This window comes from Eurytemora carolleeae, unplaced genomic scaffold (assembly GCF_000591075.1).
Source record: "Eurytemora carolleeae unplaced genomic scaffold, Eaff_2.0 scaffold655, whole genome shotgun sequence".
Classification (NCBI taxonomy): domain Eukaryota; kingdom Metazoa; phylum Arthropoda; class Copepoda; order Calanoida; family Temoridae; genus Eurytemora; species Eurytemora carolleeae.
In genome coordinates, this window is record NW_019396642.1 from 121,952 (window position 1) to 147,750 (window position 25,799).

General features: G+C 30.4%; 1 protein-coding gene across 1 annotated transcript; it reads right to left on the reverse strand.

Annotated features, from left to right (window-relative positions):
* Positions 1-1,921: 1,921 nt before the first annotated feature.
* LOC111706756 (uncharacterized) lies at positions 1,922-23,570 on the reverse strand. Its single transcript, XM_023479681.1, has 8 exons — positions 23,448-23,570; positions 6,156-6,247; positions 4,728-4,817; positions 4,485-4,545; positions 3,392-3,476; positions 2,889-2,971; positions 2,580-2,639; positions 1,922-2,290 (listed from the first exon to the last, which is right to left on the reverse strand). Exons 1-8 carry the CDS (start codon positions 23,568-23,570, stop codon positions 2,108-2,110), a joined length of 777 nt encoding a protein of 258 aa, XP_023335449.1. The 3' UTR covers positions 1,922-2,107.
* Positions 23,571-25,799: the final 2,229 nt, after the last annotated feature.

Genomic DNA, 25,799 nt, shown 5'->3' on the forward strand with positions numbered 1-25,799 from the left:
GATGAAGATTTAATTACCGAGAGTGGGTCTAATCCGAGATTAAGCTTGGCATGGATAAAAAGCAAACATTGAGACAGAACGTCTAAAAACGGAAACTTTTTTAGATATGTAAAAACAAGATTAAGGTAGTGTTTATTTTAATTTGCTTAGGATTGATGATGAGGAGAAAACACCCCCATCCCATCCCTATTCTGCTTCTTTTGTTAGTGTGTAAAAGTAAGGAAAACAGTTTTTTAAATGCTTTTAATTAAAAATAAATTATTTTTTATTTTTTGTACAGATCACTCTTATGAACCATTTCTGCGTAATAAAGTCAGAAATTCCTCGGAAAATTATTAAGGAAAATAACAATGAGGAAAATTATACATTTTTTTTGTTTACTCGATATTTTTAGCTATTTATAATTTTTTCCAACAAATATGACAAACAAATAAGTCCTTTGTCAGGTTTGTTATTGGTTATTGGTTATTTTTAACCTGGATCAAATAATTTTCTTTTGCTTTTTACCACGTTTACGTTTTCCAGATTTTCCTGTTTTAATTAAATGATTTATAAAATAAAAACGAATTTTTTAAAAGCAAATTTTGTATTCTGACCGCTCATTTTTCAGTACATTTTGAAAATTGAAATTGATTAAAAACTACAAAAATGCCTGTCTATATTTTAAGTTTTCATTTATTAAAAAAAGGTATAAAATGAAAAATTAAAGACCACCGAAAAATAGAAAAACAAAATTTTCGAGTAAACCGTTTTTTTGGAAAAGCGCTCAGTAATAATTTCGACCGAAAAAGTCGATCGCTGTGACAAACCGTAAGATCAGATTGCACTTGTAATCTTTACTCCAAAATTATGGTTATTATGTGTGTTTGTTTAAAGAGGTGAACAATCCCTTTATTTACCAAGCTGTGTGGATCAGTATTCAAACAGTCAACCCCTTTATTCATGAAATATGTCCAAATATTTGTGAATATATTAGTAAATTTATACAAAAATATATCTTAATATATCCTAGATATTTGTCTTTGTATTTCATGAAAATCCTTCTCTAGATCTGAATACAAACACGCAGCAATTTCAAATATTCAAATTGCACAACTCCACGAATATCTGGAAACAATTGCAGGGAATCTATTGTACACAGATATAAAAGATATAAAATTTTAAAGTTTTAAAAAATTGTGAATTACATTGCGCTGTGGAAGACGATGCTTGGCCGCGTTAAACAAGTTCCACAAGATTCAACAGAATGAGATAGAACAGATACTGATAAACATCTACACGTGTGATATCGATATTGACTCTAGTTCTGAACCCTCTAGTAATAAGTTATAAGAAATATATATACTGGAAGTTATTTATGCGTTTTTATTAGAGTCTGACTCACGTCCTCTATAACGCAAATTTTTACTCAGAATTATAAATAAAAAAATAACCTATTTTTAAAATGATAAATAAAATTGGTTTGGTGCAATGCATGTTGAATGTTCATAGCTCAGTACATGTTCACTGCTCAGTAAACATTTTTTTGTGTTTTCAGATCTCAAAATAGTAAAATTATTCATTTCCCAAAATGGGCGTCAAAAAACTTGGGGGGGGGGGGGTTGGCCGTTTGTGCCAAACGCCCCTACCAAGTCTTTTTGGGGTTAAATTTTTTTTTCTTCACATTTTAGATTAATGAATATGTATGTTATTGGTATGTTATACCTTTATTGATCTTGAAACAAAGTATCTGTCTAAAATCTAGCAGTGTGAATATTTGTAGACCATTATTTTGAATTTATCGTTTTAAACTTTAAGGCATAATATGTTCCCAACCTTAGATGGTTAAAATTAAAACAAAATTTTGATGATATTTCGGCGATCTCTTGTGACACTCCTTAATTTTTATTTTTCTTCAAACTCAAATTTTCAACGTTACGAGTCTTTGTTATATTTCTATTTATTTCTTCTAAATAAATACTAAAACATGCGTTAATTAGTAACCGATTAAAGTCGGTATTTTTAAATTTAGACGTCGTCTTAACTTTACGTCACTTTGACGCCAAATTTTAAATTGGCGCATTTTCAAATCTTGACTAGATTCTTGATTAAACAATTCCTGCACGATCTACCAGCCGTAACCTCCTCCGAAACCACCTCCGAAACCACTTCCGAAGCCTTTGCCAAAGTCAGCTCCTCCGAATCCGGGATGACCTCCTGTAAAGCCTCCATGACCGCCACCATGGCCTCCCCCATATCCCTGGGGTTCGCAGACCTCCTTGGGGGTCTTCACTGGGATTTGCTTGGGGACCTTGATGAAAAAGACAGGATTAAGCAAAAGTGAAGAAATCCTCGTTTAAGAATGAATTGAATTAAAAATTTTAATTTCCAATTATTTTGAGCGGTTGTTTTACATCAAGTTTTTCGTTGCATATCAACAAATAACACCATGCCGGAAATTAAGAAATATTGCATTCGATGAAATGAATGCGAAAATTATTTCCATTTAAAAATACAAATATGAAAATAGTTCTTATTTTGGCAAAATTTCAATCTAGAAATGCCGCGTAAAAAGAAAACGATATTGTTTAGAAATTTACCTGGACAGGAACCTGTTGGCAGTTTTCTTTAGGAACATTTTGGCAGTTTTCTTTAGGGACCTGAAACAGAGAATTTTAGCATTCATTTTGCTAATTGATCCTGTAAATATCCGGTTCTTTTCACTTAGGAAAACTGTTTTTTTTACGAAAACTGTTTTTCCTGCGACAAAACTTATTTTCCCTCATTCAAAAAATGTTTTCTTTGTGACAAAAACTCTTTTCTCTGTGACGAAAACTGTTTAATAATTGGTCGAGAAAACTGGTTTTTATTATTACTTAATTGCGGTTTATCACTTATAATAAAATAACCTGAACGGGAGTTTTTTCTGGCACTTGCTTACAGTTCTGTCTTGGCACTTGCTCGCACTGTTTATCCGGCACTTGTACAGGCACTTACAAATACAAATTAAAAAATTGACCTTTTTATATTCATTTTGATTTTATTACAATATTGGCTATATTTTTGAGAAAAAAGCATAAAAATGTACTGTGTGTCTGTAAACTAAGTTGTTTTATTTTGGAAAATATTTTAAAATGTCTTTCTTTTATTTATTTTTTTAATTACTTTTTTGGCCTCAATTTTTTTGGGTACTTGTACGAACATTGTATTTTTTTTTCAAGAAAAAAATGTAATATTTTCAGAACTAGATTTTGAGAACTTTTTTTTTGAAATATTGCTAATTTTCTAATACTAATTTTCTAATTCTAATGTTTTTACAAGTGAGTAAAAGCGCCTGCGTTTATAAAAATATTGTAAAAAAGTATTTAATAGATGAATTTTTACAAAAAAGAAAATTACGGGGTGGCCCTACCTTTTTGGCATTCTTGTTTAGGAACGTTATGGCATTGTTCAACAGGGGTCTGTACAGGAACATTTTGACAGTGCTCTTGGGGAACCTGAATTCATAATAAATATATTCACAATTATTATTTTTGTTCGAGTACATGATACTTTCCCTTTTAGTCGATATGGTTAAAGCCGAATAGACTAATTTTTTGTCCAAAGCTTTACAATACAATCTTTAAAACACTTTGTTTGAAATAAATACTGTTAATGATGATTTATGAAATTGATACATAGTAGTTTTGACATTAACTTTTGGCATTTAAAGAAATAATTCAAAATGTTCATCAATATATACATATCTATCTTTTATGACCTTTTAAACTAGGCCGTACTCAAGTAATAAAATTAACAAACTGATAAATCTAACATAGCCATGATGGTTTACACAATATTTATGACATTTCAATTTTATGCTCGTTTAGTGCTTTGACATTGACATTTTCAATTGCTCTGACTCTGACATCTGCAGAAAATTCTCTGGTCACTGCGCTGGTTTAAATTCTGAATCACAGATTCAAATTTAAAAATTCATTAGAATCTGGATTGGTTATTTAGGAATTAAACTGACTGTAGTTCATTAAATTTGATCCCGCGCGAGATCATAAAATTTGCTCTACGTGAGTTTTTGAGAAGAATTATGACTATAATAAATAATTTGATTTCTTATTTTACATAATAATCTTCTCAATATTATTCTAACTCCATTTTTTTATAACTGTCTGCATGCACATTTCATTACTTTAAAATATTAAATTGCTCCAACTCCCAAACATTGATTACATTTTCATTTTGATTTTTCCAATTAAGTAACTTTGATATTTTCAACAGCACTGGCAGTTTTATATCTTTATATGACCGTGCCACATCACAAGAAACCGTCACATTTTATTTGTTATGTCAAACTATCAAAAGCATTAAAAAATTACGAATATTTTGTTCGTAATTTTCGTAATTTTAGTTTCGGTAAATTCAATGTTGCATGTCGATCAGGGCTTTTCAGTAAAATACTTTTTAGTTGCTTCGAAATGTTTAACTACTTTGTCAGATTTATTACTTGCCTGATGACACTCTTGCTTTTTATGATACCCATATCCAACTTCACGGCATTGTTGTTTATAACTAAAAATAGATTCTCTTTTGTAAAAAAAAAAATTTTTTTTATAAAAGACGGGGATGTCGAGATGGGTGGGAAGTGGGGGGAGTACGATTTATACTTTAATGGAGTTTTCCGAAAAGTGAAGNGAGGGGTAAGGGGAGGCGGAGTGAGAAAGGGGAAATAGGGGAGGAGCCATTATTAATACCTTGTGCTGCATTCCTTCTTATAAGAGGTTTTATATGAAGTAGAACATTCCTTTTCATATCGTGTACTGCATTCATCTTTATATTCAGTCCTTAATATTCATTCTTATATTCAGTGCTTAATATTCATTCTGATATTCAGTCCAATTAATATTCATCCTTATATACAGTCCTTAATATGCATCCTTATATTCAGTCCTTAATATTCATCCTTATATTCAATCCTTAATATGCATCCTTATATTCAGTCCTTAATATTCATCCTTATATCCAGTCCTTAATATTCATCCTTATATTCAATCCTTAATATGTATCCTTATATTCAATCCTTAATATGCATCCTTATATTCAGTCGTTACTATTCATCTTGATATACAGTCCTTAATATTCATACTTATATTCACTCCTTAACATTCATTCTTATATTCAGTCCTTAATATTCATCCTTATATTCAGTCCTTAATATTCATCCTTATATTCAATCCTTAATATGCATCCTTATATCCAGTCCTTAATATTCATTTTTATATTCAGTCCTTAATATGCATCCTTATATTTAGTCCTTAATATTCATCCTTATATTCAGTCCTTAATATGCATCCTTATATTCAATCCTTAATATGTATCCTTATATCCAGTCCTTAATATTCATTTTTATATTCAGTCCTTAATATGCATCCTTATATTTAGTCCTTAATATTCATCCTTATATCCAGTCCTTAATATTCATCCTTATATTTAGTCCTTAATATTCATCCTTATATCCAGTCCTTAATATGCATCCTTATATTCAGTCCTTAGTATTCATCCTTATATTCAGTCCTTAATATGTATCCTTATATTCAGTCCTTAGTATTCATCCTTATATTCATTCCTTAATATTCAGCTCTTAAATTCATTCTTATATTTAGTCCTCAATATTCATCCTTCTATTCATTCCTTAATATTCATCCTTATATTTAATCCTTAATATTTATTCTTATATTCAGTCCTTAACATGCATCCTTATATTCAGTCCTTATAATTCAGCCCTTTAATTTATTCTTATATTCAGTCCTCAATATTCATCCTTATATTCAGTCCTTAATATTCATCCTTATATTCAGTCCTTAATATTCAGCTCTTAAATTCATTCTTATATTTAGTCCTCAATATCTATCCTTATATACAGTCCTTAATATAGGAATTCGTTCATTCATTCAAGTATATTTAGTTAAGCTTTAAATGTTGATATTAGTTTTTATCAATTCATTCTGTTACAGTGCATAACTTGTTTTTTAATCAACTCCTAGATATTAGCATTCACTAATGCAATTAATTGTAATCTATTCATCTGCATATACCTACAGTACACAGTCTTGAATGGTATCATTCTTATTTAATTTAACAATTTCCCAATTTTAAAAAAATCCATTTAATAATTTGTTTACCTGTAGGTGTTTTGACACTTGGTTTCATAAACAGTTTCACAGGCCTGTCTATAGGAGGTCTTGTAGGTCGTTTCGTAGGTTGTATGACATTCCTAAATATATTTAGAACGTCATGCATTACGGTAAACTACTGATTAAAGAAAAAAAACCGTAACACGAGAAAATTTTTAACTAAAAATCATGGAACTTTGAAATTAAAAAAATTCGGAATTAGATTTTCAATTATATTATTAATAGAAATTAAAGAATCTTCTAAGATACATGTTAGGTTAGGAAATTGATGAATATTGATTATTGAACATTATCTGCTCATTCAAATGTCTGAGGGTAATGACCTTTTCAATTGATTTTTAATATTATTTTACTGTCTCGAAATAATAATATTATTTTACTGTCTCGATATATTAATATTATTTTACTGTCTCGAAAAAATTAGTTCGTTTTAAAATTCAATTGTATTTTTTAATCATTAAAAAATACGTTATGCTGGTAACGTAGTTAAACCTTAAAGATTAATAAGGAAATTTAAAAAAGATTTTTCATGCTTAATAATTGCAATCTTGCAAACTTTTTTTTCAAGAGTGCAGGACCGTAAGAACATAATTAAAGTTGTTTAAGAATAAATATGCAAAACTTATAATAAAGCTTCAAAACTAATCACGACAATGCACATTTTAATCCATATTTGCATATCTTTTCTGAAGACACGAGGGAGGGGGCATNTAGATAGATAGATAGATAGATAGATAGATAGATAGATAGATAGATAGATAGATAGATAGATAGATAGATAGATAGATAGATAGATAGATAGATAGATAGATAGATAGATAGATAGATAGATAGATAGATAGATAGATAGATAGATAGATAGATAGTTTGACTAAGGAAAATCCTTCCGTCTTCTTTTTCAATTACAAGTAGAAATGTCAATTGTATCTTTTATAAGGTCACGAAAACTATCAATTAGAATATAAAGTTCTCAATCATATCTATCACGTGTGGGTTATAGTGTGGGTTATAGTGTGGGTTATAGTACACAATTTTAGAAACTTGTCTTTATTTATCAGTTAGTTCTCCTTAACAATAAACTTGAAAAGAATTGAGTTTTTATCACAAACTTTGCTTTTCTAATTCCTTTATCTTTGCAACCCAATGTCCTAGATCTTAGATATCTCAAACTATGAATTATGGAAAATAAAATTTACTAAGTTTGAAATATCATATACTTACACAATCAGATTACAAAGAAAGAGTGATTAGAAAATTGAGTTTGTTGTAAAGACTCAATTCCTTAGATCTTAAAATTAGAAGAATTTTTCTAAAAACTTTGATTTTAGTTTGTTCCTTAAATTCGATCTTTTTGCATCAATTTTAATTTTTAGCCGAGTTCATAGCTAAAAATCAGAAAGAGTATGTCAAACTAAAGTGAAAATAGTAGTACAAAGGAGTTGAGTTTTTGCCACAAAGTCTGATTTTCTAATCTCTATATTTTTGTAACCCAATGTCGTAGACCTTAGATATTTCAAACTATTAATACTTATAGATAAAATAATCTAAGTTTAAAATATCAAAGGTTTGCACCAAAAGATTGCAAAGATATTGGAATCAGAAGATTTTAGTTTGTGGCAAAAACTCAATTCCTTTGTGACCTCGTAGCACATCTAGTTTTGATTTTAAGCACACGTATGACAAAAGCACATTTCATTGCTGAAAATTAAAAACTTTTGTAGTTTGCTTATTATCACTTCAATGAGAAGAGGGCATTGGGACATTTCATAGAAAGAAATTTCATAGAAAGACATGTCACAGATCATAATATTATAGATAGGACATTTCATAGATATGACATTTCATTGATATGACATTTCATAGATAAAGACATTTCATAGATAGGACTTCATAGATATGGCATTTCATAGGCAGTGAATATTTTCTTTAGACAGAGGAGATTTTTATTTAAGTGATCTTTTTTGTCCATCTTCATATTTTCCCTTGTCTATGAAAAATCTTATCACTAAGGCTATTTCTTCCTTTTACCATGTCAGAAAAACAACTGAGACGTTGCGGTTTTACAAGTTTGTTATGCGGATTTTTAACAATTCACTCTAGCATATTCATTCAACAAAAGCACTATTTGTGAAAAACTTTTAAATTGACAGAAAAAGTTGAATTTAAATTTTTGAAAAAATAAAAAAAACATACTCTTCACATGTAATGCTGTTTTAATTGTTTCGTTGTAGCGATGTATATGGGGAGCACTTTATTGACACTTTCCCCTGTCAATGAAAAATCTAAGCGAAAAAAAATCGTAGATAAAAAATCTCCCCTGTCAATGTTAAATCTTCTCTATCTATGAAGTGTCTCATCATATGAAATGTCCTATCTGTAAAATGTCGTATCTATGAAATATTCGTTTATTAAATGTCTTTCTGAAATGTCCCAACGCCGAGAAGAGCTATGTTGAAAATGGAATAGACTCTTTGCCACTATCTCAAATGTTTTAATCCGTCTATCTTTGCCAACTAATGAGGTATAAGTCTTTGATATTTCAAACTAAGATTGCATATTCCAATAGAATTCATAGTTTTGGGTTTTAGAAATTAGAACATCAGAGTTTTATAACAAATTCTAACGTGGAATTATGTTAGTTTGATGTTCCTCTCTTATCAAAAAGTAACTGAACTTAAGTAATGTTCTCACCAGAAGTGTTAGCATTGCTAAATCTAGGGTGCTACTGATTTCTGTACAGAAGCCAAGGGTTTATATACCAGTGTTAACTATACCAGAAGAAATGCGCGGTTTTCATTAAGATTCATGGCGATTTGTTCAGTTAAAGGGCACGTCAAACGCAGATCTTCAAAAGGGGCAAACTTCATGTGGAAACGATTTAAAAATTAACTGAACTGTAATTGCATGGTAGCTATTGTGAATTGGGCATGCCCAGTTGCCCACACATTCACATGAATTGTAAAAATTGTAAATTAAAATCCAGTAAATGTTCATTTGCACTTCTTATTTCTTCGAACAAAAATCACACATCAAAGGAATGATTCCAACTGTCCCTCCATTCATAGAGTGACATGTTTGATTCACAACGGTACCCTTTAATCCTGTCTTTGATCAAGAATAAAGTTGTGCTAAGCTACTTGTCTAAGCTACTTGTCTAGCTTCAGCTCAGTTATTTTCAAGTGCAGCGTCTCAGTAAAAGTGATTCACAAGTGAAAGGAAAAGAAATCAATGAGAATCAAAAAAATACCGTCATGTGAAATGCCTTTTAGAAATAGGCAAATTGTTGTCAAAAGGGTTGTGCTTTTGACAATTTTACAGTTTATGAATTTTATATCTTTCAATTCTTATTTGTTCGTAATGAAATTTTTATTTAATCAAATTTAAAATTCATACCAATATAAGTTTTTGTTATTCCTAGGGCAATTAGAATAATTACTTAATGCTTCATGTAATGTTAAACAGAATAAGTTTGAGAATTTTCAAATTATAGACATGCGGGAAACAGTTTGTTTAAAATGCTTGAAAATAAATCATCCATATTCTCTAATTTAACAGATAAAATGTGGAAACTTAGATTTTAGAAATAATTCAGTAGTTGATTTAGTCTTCATAAGATAATTTTTGTGTACAGTGATTTATTTTGTAAGTTATAAAAGTGAGTTTTGTCTTGAATTTTGGATTATACTAAAAACGGGAAAATGGGTTTTGTCTCGAAAACGCGACAATGTTTCAAATTCAGGATATGTTCGAAAATGGAAAATCTAATATTGTCCTAAATACGGTCCAGAGCTCCTACAAAAAGAACTCCTATTATATTTTTGATTGAAAAAAAGTTTAAAATTGGGAATTGTTGTCCTCGTCATGTTTAATTAAATGTTGATTATAGTTTTTATTATCGACTTTTACTCTGGATATGGACCGGGATCCCAAAAACCCAGTCTTTCAATTCCAAGTATTAGTTTTGGAACTAATGTCCCCTTAACTATAATTCTGTAGATCTTTCAAAAATTTACTTGTGCATTTTTAAACTTTAAAGTTTCGCTATTTTTTCTGTTTTTATTTTTAAATCTGAAAATATGAAAATATGATTGATGTTAAAGTTGATAAGAAATGTTGTGAATTTCAAAACTCTCAATTTTCTGTAAAAAAATTCAATTTCCTCTAAGAATTTTGTTTTCAACAATTCTTAAAATATTCAGAAATTAAATCTGCTTTAATTTTATTTTCCCTGGGTACATCTAGGTAGCTTAATTGCATGTTATTTAATAAAAGGTTGGTATTCACGAAATGGGTTTGGTATTCTAACCAAAAGTTCAACTCTAAACTAAATTAGCATTTCTTAAATTGAAAGAAATATTAAGAACCCCGAAGTATGTAAAGTTTAACCTACAACAGTGTGTCTCAAATAGGTTTGAAAGCCATAAAAAAACGTGAAATTAATAAGTATAAAATGAAAATAAAATGTGGCCAGATAAATGCACCAGGACGTGATACCACAATATAAAACATAATATAATCCAGCAGCCCCATCTCGCCGTTTGTTATCTCTATTGAGCCTTATAAACTAACTAAATTAGAATTTGGTCTGTGTAGTTTTTGTAATCTGTTAAATGCTAAGAAATTATAAGATATATCGACAGCTGGGTTTCTATTTTATAAAATAAAGAGTGTTTTCTTTGAAATACCCAGATGTTATCGAAGTTATTTTATTGTATTACCTGCATGTAGAACTTTAGGTACCCTAAACGCAGGGTTACCTAGCTTCAAGTACCCTTGCGGAGAAACAGTTTTAATCTCAAAATTTAATATTATTCTGAAAAATATGCGAAGAGATACAAAACACTTTCCAATTGAGAACATCTTTAAAATTCTATACATGCGCGCTCTGAGAATTCAAATCAGGAATTAAGTTCTACGGCATATTTTAACCCTATCACTACTGCAGGAGGATGGGGGGAGGGAGGAGGTGGGTGTTACTGTCAAGTCCCACCCATCTACTTCGTTTTTTCACAACTGAAAAAGTATTTGTCAACCCAACCTTTACAATTTTTACTTTTCCGAAAAACTAGAACCCACAATTATTCTAAAATTAGAAACTTCGCATATGCTAAAGTGTACATTTAGGTTGTGTCACTTTATTTGCTACTAGCTTGGGAATTCAGCTTTTCCTAAAAACTTGGCTTTAGCTTTAAACGTCAGCCCATTCCACTTAGAATTGTTAAACCAAGCAAAGAAAATTACCATTGTTCTATTGAAATCAACAACCAAAATTTAAGCGCAAATTTTAATTGTAAATACAAACAAACAACAAACATCACAACATAAAATTACTATCTTTATGAGAATAATAGATTGAAAAATCCAGATTTCAATTATCTGGTTTTTAAAGCATCTGCTTTAAAATGCAATAATAACACTTTTTGCTGTCCTTGATTGCATTTATTACCTAAATAAGGAACTCATTAAATTAAACAAAGGAAGTTTAAGTTTTAGTTCAAAATTAGATAAAAATATAATCGCCAATTAATGTGCAATGTACGCACGCGCGTTGTGATATCAAATATATAAAAATTGTAAATATTATTTTGGGTTTCGCCGTTTTTATGCAAAGAATTCCTTGGACATTATTCTCTATAATATTGTATTTTTGTGTAAAAGGTTAATATCTTTAGTCATTAACTGTATTATTAAATTCATACATTGACAATAACTATTCTGTATTAGTTTTTCTGAAAATTATTGAATGCTTTCACAAGTATAAATTTATTGTTTTTATTATACTATAATTACAATTACTTAGCATAACTTAACGGTCAGGAAGAGCGGGCAGGGGGTAGGGGGGTGGGTGTTTGCATATCTTGACATATTTATTATTAAAGAAAAACTATCAGAGAGGGATGGATGAAATAAAAGTTACCCATTCTTTTGGCGGGCCATAAAGACCTACCATAAATGAATTAAACTCAGTTTGGACGTTTAAATATATATATATATATATATAAATGTGTGTATATATATATATATATAAAAGATACAAACTAAAAGTACTGTAAAGTGCGACTGCCACATTTTAACAATTACAACTATACATACAATATTTTTCCAAGCACTTATTAAAAGGATTATTACACTTTGCATCTTTAAATCCTCATATTCAAGGCTACACAAAGTGGTTCAGGAAGTAGATGGAAATCTCATAAGTTTTCAAAATGTTTTGAATTTCTAATATGTAGCTGTAGGATAAATTTTCTTTTCTCATATTTGTGCCTCAAATCAAACCTAGGGGAGCTACAATGTCACAATTATATTGCAGTGATGCCCAATAAATTTTACTTTTCCTTCTGTCTAGTTTCACAGTGACCAAGTGACACTGTAATATCATCTCAGTCCAAAATTATTTATTTGTAAAATCAAAACAGATTGTTTTTGTCCCCAGGACATGATCGGGTTGTTACGTTCAAATCTTGGAATTTTTCTATTGCGAAAGTTTGGTGTTGTCTGGGTTTTTATATTGATCTACCAGGGGTTGTAATCTGGCAGCACATTCATCCATCCAAGCTTCATTCATCCTGAGAAGAGGGTTGACAAGATTCCAGCTGCCTAAGATTCTTCTTAAAGGCCTGAGAATATAGAGTGCAGGAATTCTTCTTATATACTAGAATGAGGCCCGGGTGCCATACTGATAGGAAACATTACACTCATTGCTCCATAACATCTGTAAGCCCGGATTGGATACCCGCAGGTACCTATAGCTGGCAACCACAGACTCTCCCTGCTTGTCCACCACTCCTATCTTTATCATCATTCACTTGTATCAATCCACTTAAAGCTTCTTTCTTGTTGAGTAGAAAGCACGCACCCTTACGCTGCGAGAGTTGACAGCTGCCCCTCTGTCCTCCTACATCCGTCGGCGTCAGGTGGTCATAACTGCTTAAACATGGATGTCGGCTTCAGATGTTTTTGAAACCACAGGATGTGTAAAATCAACACTGTAAATATTGCTGCAGTGAAATGTTGTTGCGAAAAAGCTTTGTAAAACAAGATAGTCATAAATCTTTGTAAAACAAGATAGTCATAAATCTATACCAAAAAAGATGTTGAATGATCATATTTAAGGCAAATATAAAAACGTTCACAAATAAGCTGATGATGGGCATTACAAAATAGACAGTTCTATTCTACTATCATACTTAATTTAACTACTTTACGAAATTCATTACATCTGGCCCAAACGAATATTGTCTTTTCTGCCACCAATGATTTATTTTGAGGCAAAATGTGTGACATCTTATTTAAAACTCAGCTTGATATAGAAATACAGAAGCTGCATCGAGTTGAACCACTTTATTTAAGTATAGATGTGCACTAGGGAACGTCAAAATATCAAAAACTGTTTTTTTTGATTTGAAAGAACGTTATAGATTTTTAAAACAGAATAACTTAATTCTGTTCTCCAGGCATGACAGATCAAATACGTTTCTGAGTAAAATCCCGTATAAATGTGATGTAAACTCTGAAGTAAAAACTTCTAATTGTATTGAACTGATTGAATCCTTTAAATCATTTAAAATAATTTTAACCAATTTTTCATTGATCAAAAGAAATTACAAAGAAAAACATTCTTTAAAGATAAAAAGTTTTTTTTTAATAAAAAATGCTGCTCCATAGTATACACGAAAGCACAGATACAACCGAATGATTGATGATTCTTTGCCAAAACTAGAAAAAGAAAATATCCATTTCCATTTTATTAAAAAATATTGAACATATTGGACCCTTTTTAAACTAAGATATTGAAGAAAAATAGGGAAACTGGTATGAATGCTAAACATGAATACATCTGTATTTAAACCAAGAAACTGACACTTGAAACAATGACAAATAGACAAAGATTGGATAGATTTAGAAATACTTATACAGAGTAGAGATGTCAACGTTTTGTTTTTTCTAGATTTTAGCTTTCGTTACGATAGTGTTCATCAAAAGTATATTAACGTTTGAAACGTTACGTTGCACATTATGAAATTTTATGGCATAGAGTAACGTTACGTAATGAATTTTCTGCACTTGAATACCTTATACAACGTTAAGCTTTAGTAAATGTTGTGAAAAAAACAGTAAGCTCCGTTACGCTTTTTCATTTCCCGTTTTAAAAAACTTTCCCAACGTTGCGTTAAAGCTTTTGTAATGAAACCACAATTTTTTAACGTTACACTTTCATGCAAGGTAAATATTTTCAGAGACCTTACGTTACACTTTCACTTGGTTTAAGATCTGAAAGATGACAAACGTTTGCTTTAATAAAACGTCATTGGGGCATAGTTCTGTACGTTACAATGCATTTCAGTGCAAAGAATATTTTTTGTTAACGTTACGTTTTATCTTAACTTTTCCAATATAAACTCTTTTAATTACGTTTAGAAATTTTACTAAAATGCACCTTTTCTTACGTTACGATTTATCGAAACGTTATTGTGAAAACTTTTTTGTTACACTTTTTTACAACTGACAATCAAAACTGTTTATTCGTTTCGTTTCTAAGAAAGATTTGAAAAAATGTTCTATACGTTGCGTTGTTCAAGCCTTAATGTTTCTAACGTTAGACTTTATTAAAATAACATTGTTTCTAAATGAAAGCATTGCAAGATTTTTTCCGTGATAATTACGTTTTTTAATTCACCTTGTATGTTGCTGTTGTATTGTTAACCTTTTTTAGAGAATGTGTAGAAGAATATGCATTATGCAATATAAAGATGTTATAATATTATTATTTTTAACGATTTTTTAAATTTGTAAATGAAAGTTTTTAGCATTAGACTTTCAACTCAAATTGTGTCTTTAAGGGACTAGAGACGTAATTTTAAGTGACCTTCTCAGTAGGGGTGATCAATATTGGAATAGAGCCAACCGCCCACCGGAAGTCGCTGCGTTTTCACCGTAAGGCCACAAAAAAAAATTTATTTTTTATTTTCATGTTATACATCATTTTCTTGGAAATTCAATGCTAAATTCAAATCTGAAAAGCTTTCATAAAAATTGAAAATTGAGTGAGTCAGAGCTATAAAAAACTCATCAAAAACATTAAAAAGTTATAAAACCGGAATTTAGTACCGTTATTTGGCCATAACTTTTTTAGATTTTAATATATTTAAAAATGGTTTTCGAACCTGAATTCAGAAAGAAAATGATGTATAATATTTATTTTTTTAAATATATTTTTAGGCCTTACGGCGATATCTCCAATATTAAATTGTCAATTCGCAACCCTATGGAAAACACTCCTAAATTTCAAAAAAATCAAGTAGATAAAGGTTTACACATTATCATTGGGAATCGATCATGGCCCTCTTTAAATGGAGGATCACTTTAAATTATCATCGTGTATTTGACGAGCTTAAAAAATAGACATGTTTTGGGACACTTCATTAAATGAGTTAAAATTCGGCAAGGCAAACCACTTTTGTATGGGGAGCAGTAGTTCTAAATTATTTTAGATTAGTTTAGGGTTAATTTTTTCTTTTTTTACGCAATGTAGACTGACCCTTTTCTTCTATCTAACAGAATTCATAATTTGAAATATCTAAGGTCTACAACATTGGGTAGCAAAGATATCGGGATTAGAAATATAAGTTTGTGAACCACTCAATTCCTTTAGACATTCTTATCTAACAGAAGTCATAGCTTGAAATATCAAAAGTCTACAACACCAGCTTGCAAATATGTAGAGATTAGAAAATTATAATGTGTGGCGAATTTTTAGTTCTTTTTGTGTTTTTTTTTATGTTACTTACAAAGTGAGTAAAAAAGCGGCATTAGCTTTAGTTTACAAACCACAATGAAAATGTTTTCAGAGTTCATGTTTGGGGTTAAAAATATCAAATATAGTAAGACAAGTGCTAAATTTTTTTTAACACAAACAAGGCGAAATAAAATTATTCAACATGTTTTTCTTTTTAAAAAAAAATCGATTGAAAAATCAGTTTTTTTCTATTCTAAAGTTTCATAAAAATCTATTGATGAATAAAACATAATTGCATTTTCCAATTGATAAAATATTGTTGCATTTTAGTAAGTATCTACATTTCTAAATTTTTCAACCTAAAACATGAACCATGCCAACTGAAGTTATGATTTCAAGTAGTCAAATAAATATGAAACCCAGCAATTGTGTTTGTTCACAGAACCGTTCCATTTAAGTTGATTTTTTTTACAATTAGTAAATCATTTGCTTTATAACAGAAAATGCACATGTAAAAATTTCTTAATGTCGTCTTCCTTTTCCAGAGTTTTAGTGGGTTTCATCAAACAAGATGTCCAAGAAACATTTATAGGATTTGAATTTTCACTAATAGCATGTTACAAAAAAACTCGTTTACACTTTTTTTTTCAAATTTACTAATCCCTATATCTTTCCAACCCGATGGTTTAAACCTTGTATATGTCAATATTAATGGTCTACGACTTCGGGTTGCAAAGATATATTAAATGAAAATAAGAGTTTTTGGCATAAACTCATTTTCTTTGAACTTGAAATGAAAAACCATAAGTCTTTGCTCTTATAATCATCAGTCGAATCTCTTACATTGATATATTAGAGACGTTTTGAAATGTTTTGATTGACAGAATTATTGTTACACTTTTGAAATTAAAACTCAGCCCTCATAGTCTAAGGTTTTATTAACAACATTTTCATCAGACAAATATCTAATGTTAGACTAATCAATTTTGTATTCAGAGAAAAGTTATGAAACATTATGATTTACAGAATTACATTTTTTTAAATGTTATACGTTACATTATTGAAATTTTACTCTGTAAAAAAAACTTTCGTTTCCTGATTATTAAAATAATAACCCATTTCTGCAACGTTGAATTTTTCATTATACTATAAGGGAAAACGTTTCAAAACGTTTTCATAAACAGCAATACATTTTTCAGTTATACAATGTTACACTTTTTATAAGTTGAACTTTGAAATAGAAATCCTTTCGTTACGATATTCAATCAAATCACAATTTATTTTTCAAACGTTAGACTTTCAAGCTCCCCTTGGAAATAAAACAATTCTTTACGTTATGGTCAAAAAAAGTTGTAGATATTAGAAAAATAGCGTTACATTTCCACAAAACGCTAACGTTGGGGGTATTTCCTCTAACGTTAACGTTTAACGTTAACGTTTAGCGTTCACGTTATATAGAATATATCCAAACGTTACACATTATTGTAACGTAACGTACAAAAACGTACATTTTACGTTACGTTACACTATCGTTGACATCTCTAATACAGAGTGTCCCAAAAAATAGTAGAGAAAGCAAAAATCATTGACCTTTGAAAACTATCTCATGTCAATGTGTGTGTATAAAAAGGTTAAACAGCAGATAAGCTTTCAATATAACTGAAAAATAGGGCTCATTTGAAGGCAAGTTGTGTACAGTGTACACGTACATATGTACATACAGCCTAGACCAAGGAGATATTGAATAGAAGGAGGGGGCGATAGGGTTTCCGTACACTTTGCTGTGACGTTTTTGGACTGCTGAAGAACTAGTTTTTGCGTAACAGCAAAAATAAAGATTGTAAACAATAACACAAATGATAAACAGACATCTGGGGGGGGGGGCAGGATAACCTTGAATTTGATTAAAAATGTCTCTATGTAATAGGTCCTTTACGTATAAAACTAAAATCCTTAACTTTTTCAATCTTTTTTAAGAAAATAATAGTACTTTCACAGTTTACTAACTCAAGTTTGTTTACATTAGATCGGCTGCCTTTGTTATTGTTGTTACGCAAAAACTAGTTCTTCAGCAGTTCAAAAACGTCACAGCAAAGTGTACGGAAACCCTATCGCCCCCTCTTTCTATTCAATGTCTCCTTGCTAGACGGTTAAACGGTACAGTACACATGAAAAATCATCACCTCCAAGGGAAATTAATGTAATGCTTTTATGTACTTCCTTTCAATACAAAGATTGTGTATTAATGTTTCAAGTATAACTATAAAGTTTAATTTTTAATTCTCTACTTATCAATAATTTCTTGTCATGTTTAATGGAACACCCTGTAGATAAATCCTAGATCTAGTAAGTGAAACGATCTGTAGTTGAATGCTAGATCTAACTAGTGAAACAACCTGTAGATGAATGCTATATCTAATAGGTGGAACACCCTGTAGATGAATGTTAGATCTAGTTAATGGAACAACCTGTAGATGAATACTAGACCGAATTATTGAAACAACCTGTAGATGAATGCTAGATCTACTTAGTGGAACACCCTGTAGAATGTTGATGAATGCTCTATATCTAATTAGTGGAACAGCCTGTAGATAATGCTAGATCTAATTAGTGAAACACCCTGTAGATTAATACTAGATCTAATTAGTAAAACATCCTGTAGATTAATGTTTGATTTGATTAGTGAAACATCCTGTAGAGGAATGCTAGATCTAGTTAATGGAACACCCTGTAATGAATGTTTGATCTAATTAGTGAAACAACCTGTAGATGAATGCTAGATCTAGTTAATGAAACAACCTTTATATGGACACTAGACCGAATTAGTGAAACAACTTGTGGATGAATGCAAAATCTAGTGGAACGCACCGTAGATTAATGCTAGATCTACGTAATGGAACAACCTCTAGATGAATTTTAAACCTAATTAGTGAAACAACCTGTAGATGAATGCTAGATTTAATTAGTGGAACACCATGTAGATTAATGCTAGATCTAATTAGTGGAACACCCTGCATATGAATGCTAGATTAAGTTAATGAAACAGCCTGTAGATGAGTGCTAGATCTAATTATTGGAACACCCTTTAGATGAATGCTAGATTTAATTAGTGGAACACCCTGTCTACAAATGCTAGATCTAGTAAGTGGAACACCCTGAAAATGAGTGCTAGATCTATTTAATGGAACACCCTGTAGATGAATGCCAGATCTAGTTAGTGGAAGACCCTGTAGATGAATTTTAGATCTTATCAGTGGAAAAACCTGTAAATGAATGCTAGATCTTATAAGTGAAGTAACGTAGATGAATATCAGATTTTATTGTGAAACACCCTGTAGATGAATGCTAGATCTAATTAGTGGAACACCATGTAGATGAATGCTAGATCTAATTTGTGGAACACCCTGTAGATGAATGCTAGATCTAATTAGTGGAACACCCTGTAGATGAATGCTAGATCTAATTGGTGGAACACCCTGTAGATGAATGCTAGATCTAATTAGTGGAACAACCTGTAGATGAATGCTAGATCTAATTAGTGGAACACCCTGTCGATGAATGCTAGATCTAATTAGTGGAACCCCCTGTAGATGAATGCTAGATCTAATTAGTGGAACACCCTGTCGATGAATGCTAGAACTACTTAGTGGAACAACCTGCCGATGAATGTTAGATCTAATTAGTGGAACACCCTGTAGAGGAATGTTAGACCTAGCTAATGGAACACCCTGTAGATGAATGCTAGATCTATCTGATGGAACACCCTGTAGATGAATGTTAGATCTAGTTAGTGAAACAACCTGTAGATTAATTAGTGAAATACCTGGTTTAGATAGATGTTAGATCTAATTAGTATATCACGATGACATGGTGGTGTGGTTCCTTGTATCATAAACACTGATTCTTTGCACATTTCTCATTTCCTAAATCCCTTTTTCACATGTCATGGTTAGTAGAATTAAACAGATCAAGGAATGCATAATACTTCAAAATCCAGAGATTTAGCTAAATCCAATTACAAGAAGCAAGCGAGAATAAAAACTGTGAAATTGGAAAACGACTGTTAGATTTAATTTATGATTTTATATAGTCATGAAACACAGTAGTTGTGCAATTTGCACAGACCCAACTTTTTGCTCCATCAAATATATATGAAATGCTAAAATGTAGTCTTTCTATTCTACAATATTTTGGGTATTTCTGTAGATAAATGAGACAGATCAGAACAAAAAAAAAATACAATTTAGTGATAAAAACATATTTAAAAGACAATTACAGACATAAAGGTAGGGATTGCCATTGTTTTGAATTTTTTTTAAACGATCGTTTCCGTTTTTAGTGTCCATTTTGGGAATCGTTTCTCTTTCAAAACGATGGTTTTGAAATTTTTAAGATGGTATTTTTTTAACGATCGTCTTAACATTTCCAGAACGATAACCGAAAAATGAATCGTTTTTCGTATTAAAACGAAAATCTGAAGAAAAAACTGCATAATAGTGTATCATGTGAACATTGATAATACATATATACTTGTTTTCCATTTTGAAACGGAAAACGATTGTTTCTTTAAAAGACAACCTTTAAAAACGACCGTTTTGAAATTTACCAGAACGACATTAATTAAAAGCGATCGTTTTGAAATTTCTGAAAAATTTCAACAGATTTTTGAAAAAAGTGCCCATCCCTACATATACACCCCTGCCTTTCCCTGCATATACACCCCTGCCTATCCCTACATATTATCCCCTGCCTATCCCTACATATACATCCCTACAAACAGATTTTGTAAACCAGCATTTCAGATTTAGAGAAACAAATCTGAAAATTAAACTGAATGTAGGAAAAACGATAACATTTCTACGAGAACAAATTTTCAAAAGAAAGATTAAAGAACTGCATAAATAAATGTTTTTAAAAAGGGATTTAGCAAAACAAAGATAAACAACGGGACAAAAATAAATTGCTCAAGGGACCATGAGCGTAAATTCGAGTGACCCTCAGTTTACCCTGAAAAGTTTTGTCTGTTCAATTGTATGAATTATGTTTTTGTTTATTCAATTCATTTAATTCGTTGGTTTTCTGCAAAATCTACTTGCCCTATTCTTGCTTATAGGATACAATGGAGAGGTTCAAAGAAATAACCATTTTGGTATTTTGGAAACGACGGTATCTTCCACATTTTTTCTCAGATTTAGGTTTCAAAAGTACCGTTGTAGATGGGGTATCGCTATCTTTGCATGGAGGGTCACTTTGCATAGAGAATTAATTGCTTTCAGTCCCTTATTATCAAACATTAATCAAATATTGATATAATATAGACAAAGAAAAGAAGAGATAAATTTAGCATTTTTTTAGGAATAAATAGAATGGTCCAGGAGAGTTCCTAATAAAGCTTAATTAGCTAGAAAAAACGCAGATGATAAAAAGTTGTCGAATTCAAAGAATAAAAAATCAAATTCTAGAATTATAAAATCCTTTTAAAATCAGATTTAGCTAAACAAAGATGAAAATGCAGATTAAAAAAGAAAATGAATAAAAAGAGAGAACATGTAAATAATAACAAATAAATAAATAACATAATCAGAATGTACATTTAAAACTTACAAATATGCGATATTATCTACATGCATCATATTATAATAAATACAGTTTAAATTCAGTAGGAAATGTATTAAAGCCAGGGGGAGGTAGACAGGTACAAGATTCTAATAGTACATTAGATGGCAACGTAGAATTTGTTCATTTTTTTATTTAATCTTGGAAAACATGTCAACTATAATTTGAGATAATTTCGTTTTCCATGTTATATATGACACTTGTGAGTCTAGGGATGTTAACGTTTTCATTTTTCAGAAAAACGGTTGTTTCGTTATGAAAACGACGACGAAAAATCGAAAACGAAACGATCGTTAACGACGACCCCTTCGTTAACGATCGTTAACGAAGAGAGGAAATCGACCTGAAGGGCATCTGTACTTATCATTGAGGACTTTCAAAGAAAATATCAAGGAGTTTTAACTCCCCCACAACTGTTTAACTTCATGCAAGACGACATTCAATAAAGTTGCATACATGTAATTTTTTTCTCCAAAAACGACCGTTTTGATAAAAATCGTCGTTTCGTTAACGATCGTTAACAATCGTAGAAAAACGGTCTCAAATCGTTTTAATAAAAACGATAGTTTTCAAAAACGATCGTTATTCATTTTTTAAAAGTTCAAAACGAGTGGGTCGTTTTTAAAAACGATCGTTTTTTCCGAAAACGAAACGATCGTTTTTGAAAACGAAATAAAAAACGAACGTTTACAAAAACTATTAACAACCCTACTTGTGACGTCGTGTATAAATTGGTCCATTTCTCTGTTGCCGCCTATTGTACTTGATAATCTATTTGGACAGGAAGATTCAGTAAACCAAAAATGTTATCTTAATATTAGATGTTCAGAATTTCTATAGTCCAAATACAAAATAAATCATATTATAGTTTACAGTACAGTGTAGACCATTATAAGTAACTATTTCTTTGTGTAAGTGTTTAGATATGGTTTGATTTTAAACGCTGTACAAAAAGACAATTACACAGGGCAATTCAAACTAAATTCTCTCTTTAAACTATTTTAATTTAAGATTTTTTGCAAACTGGAAGCAACGTACTTTAAATTACAGATAAAAACCTCTGGATTTTTCTGTAAACGTGTAATCATTAAAATACAAAAAAAAGGATAACGTAACGTTCTTAACTATTGGGTACACCATTTTTAAAATCAACAATTTCAACACACAGTTAAAAATCATTGTAAAATCGATATACACAAAAATTAAATTCGATATGCATTTTTAAAACTTGTTATAACAAATTGAGTTTTTGCCAGAAACTCAAATTTTCTAATCTTTATATATTTTCAACCTTATGTTGTAAACCTTGGCTATTTCAAATATTTTATCTTACCGAATCTTATAGTTTGAAATATCAAAGGTCTTGTCAAGATATAGGGATTATAAAATAAGAGTTTGTGGCAAAAACTCAATTCCTTCATGTAAAGTCTTATGATTTCTGAATTGCACTTGGCCAACTGCCATTTCAGATTTGAATGAAAACTGTTAAGTAATTAAATCTAATTGTTTAAAGGGACAGTGCACTAGAATTATAACAATCTATATAATAAAACCAGCCAAATGGCTTAACAGAATGGGCTGACATTTTGTGTGGACACTCATGGGTAGCCTAGGGTGACATAGGCTTTAAAAAAACATTGTTCCACAGAAAATAAATATACACACAATGATTGTGAAACTTAAGTTTCAATTATACAAATTGTTAGTTACCAAATTGTTGGTTACCAAATTTTTAGTTACCAATGGTCGGGTTACCAAATTGTTAAGTTTCCAAACTGTTAGTTATCAAATTATTAGCTACCAAAAATAAGTGCAATTTTATGTGTTCTTTATTTTCTGTCTTTACACTTTTTATTTATTCTTGGAAAACATTTCAACTAATGTGAGAAAATTTCGTTTTCCTTGTTACAGTTGACACTTGTGACTTTGTTAGGGCTGGACACGTTCCGACAGCTAGATCGTTCTGTTCCTGTTCCTTTTTTTCCAATCGTTCCGTTCTCGTTCTGTTCCATTCCGTTCCGATCCGTTCTTAGTCTATGAATGGTCATCCTGTTCCATGCAGTCTTGGTGTTCTTAGTCAAAGGATGGTTTCATCCCCCTGTTCCGTTCTTAGTCAAGAACGTTTGCATCCCCCGTTATGTTCTTAATCAAGAAGATAAGAAGGGGGGCTGGGGGCCAGGGTGGGGTGGGGGTTACTTTAGAGTGTCTAAGACAAAAGTTATGTAGAAAGAGGTGTTAAAAAAGTAGAAAATGACGATTTTATGATCAAAAGTTCCTCACGGTCGAAAATATACTTTAAACTATATGTTTTAAATTTAGCGTTAAAAGGCTAAGCTTAGATAATTTCTGGTCGGTGCAATGTATATTTCTGGTCGGTGCAATGTATATTTTTTTGTGAAGCTGGGGGAGGGGGCGGGAGTCATATAATCCTTAAAATGAATGATGGTTGTTAGTGCTGAGATCCAGGTTTATCTTAAAAGAAGGGGGGTGTACAATTTAATGATTTTTGAAAAATAATTAATTTTCATAATAAATATTTCAATAATATTTAAAAGATAAAGAAATAAATTATAGAAAAAAAATTCTTTCAACCTACCGGAGAGGGGGAGGGGGACTATTTATTATCTTCATTTGTAGACCTTAATCTTTTCAGGGTTGGCAATATTTTTCATTAATTAAATCTGATATTTTAGAACTATTGAAATATCATAACTTTAAAGAGACTGTAGATGTAATTTAATTAATTTTTCTTAAATCTGACAATATTTTAAGATATTCAATACGAAATCCTATGCAAACATTTTTTGGCTAAAATCTAGAATTTAACAAAAGAGAATGAAGTGCCGCGCGCGCTCAAATGGTCTTTAAAAGATAAAAAATTTGTGTCTTGCTCCAATATATTTGGTGCGCTTTAGGTGAAGATGTTTAAATATGTTTAAGTTATATTAGAAATATTGATATTGGCATTTAATACATCAGGATTTGCAAATGTAAAAACAAAAGTTTTTTTAAATTACATTAAAGGTAGCTGGTAGATGGAAGATTGGGGGGGGGGGGGTTGAAAAAAAGAAGGGGAGGTGGTTAAATGACTATCTAATTAAATTCTGCACTGTGCGCCCGCCCAACCAGCTAAATGTCAAATATTTAAAATCATGCAGCGTTATTCGACATTTTCTTATTTCACAAAATTGCTCTTATTTGCAAAACATTTTTTACCGCTAAATTCACTCAGAAAATTAAAAACGACAGAGATGTTTAAAAAATTTTTAAATGTATTTTGACAAGAATAAAACTTTTTTCTCGTCATCTTATTTTTATCTTCTTTTTGTATTAAATTATTTTTGAAAGAAGGCTAATATTTAGCTTGAAAAACTGAGAAATCTTCATGGAAACATTTTATCTACAATACAAACACCGTTGACTTCAACTTTTATGAAATTGTTTGTCACTCTTATTCTTATTTTTTTAATTTTACACAACAGAAAATAAAGATAAAACAATAAAAATCTAAGTTGGATAATGGATTTGTTTTTATGTTTGTTAAACACAGTAAAATCTTGCTTTTATCTGGTGAAATTCGTTGAAGTAAAAGTTTTTATTTTTTATTTTATTTATCCCACATCATGCGTTTTGAAAGTGATGAGTTACATTTTATTTTAAACGTTTCTTTTCCATCTTTTTTTAGCATTATTTCACGTATTTTTAATATAATCCACAATTATGTCTGTTTTCTCCCAGATATGTTGCATAAACATGATATTAAACGGTGTAACTGTATATTTGGCAATACTCAATACACAATTACGGAAATTTAGTGATAATAAAAATGAATGCATGGCATCATGACAATTGTAAAATTGACTTGTTAAAATTTATTAAAATCCAAGAAATTTTTGTGAATTTTTAAAGAACAAACATAATTATTTCAACAATATCAATCTTTCATTTAAGAATGTCGCAATATATCACAAAAAAAAGAAGATATGTTATTCATTGATATATCAATGAAGTATCATATCAAGTTGAATACAAATATTATAGATTTGAAAGTGTTTATAAATATGTAGCCGGCCACATAACTGTCAATAAATATAAAATGGGGACATACTTAATAGTATTTATAGTTTATTAATTGAACCCATCCGGCTTATAGTGTACATAATTCGACAGAACCTTATGGTTTAATATGTCGTAAATCGTAATGCTAAATGCAGCGTTCCCCATGAAGGATGAGACTGTAAAGACGACCCAAAACTCAATTAAGTATTTTGATGGTT

Excerpts from the sequence above, each read along its gene's own strand:
- LOC111706756 (XM_023479681.1), bottom strand. The coding sequence starts at position 23,570 with ATGACCATTCATAGACTAAGAACGGATCGGAACGGAATGGAACAGAAC. Across the intron at positions 3,477-4,484 it reads AAAAGCAAGAGTGTCATCAG|GTTCCCCAAGAGCACTGTCA; the intron begins GCAAGTAATAAA and ends TTATGAATTCAG. Across the intron at positions 2,291-2,579 it reads GCCAACAGGTTCCTGTCCAG|GTCCCCAAGCAAATCCCAGT; the intron begins GTAAATTTCTAA and ends TTTTTCATCAAG.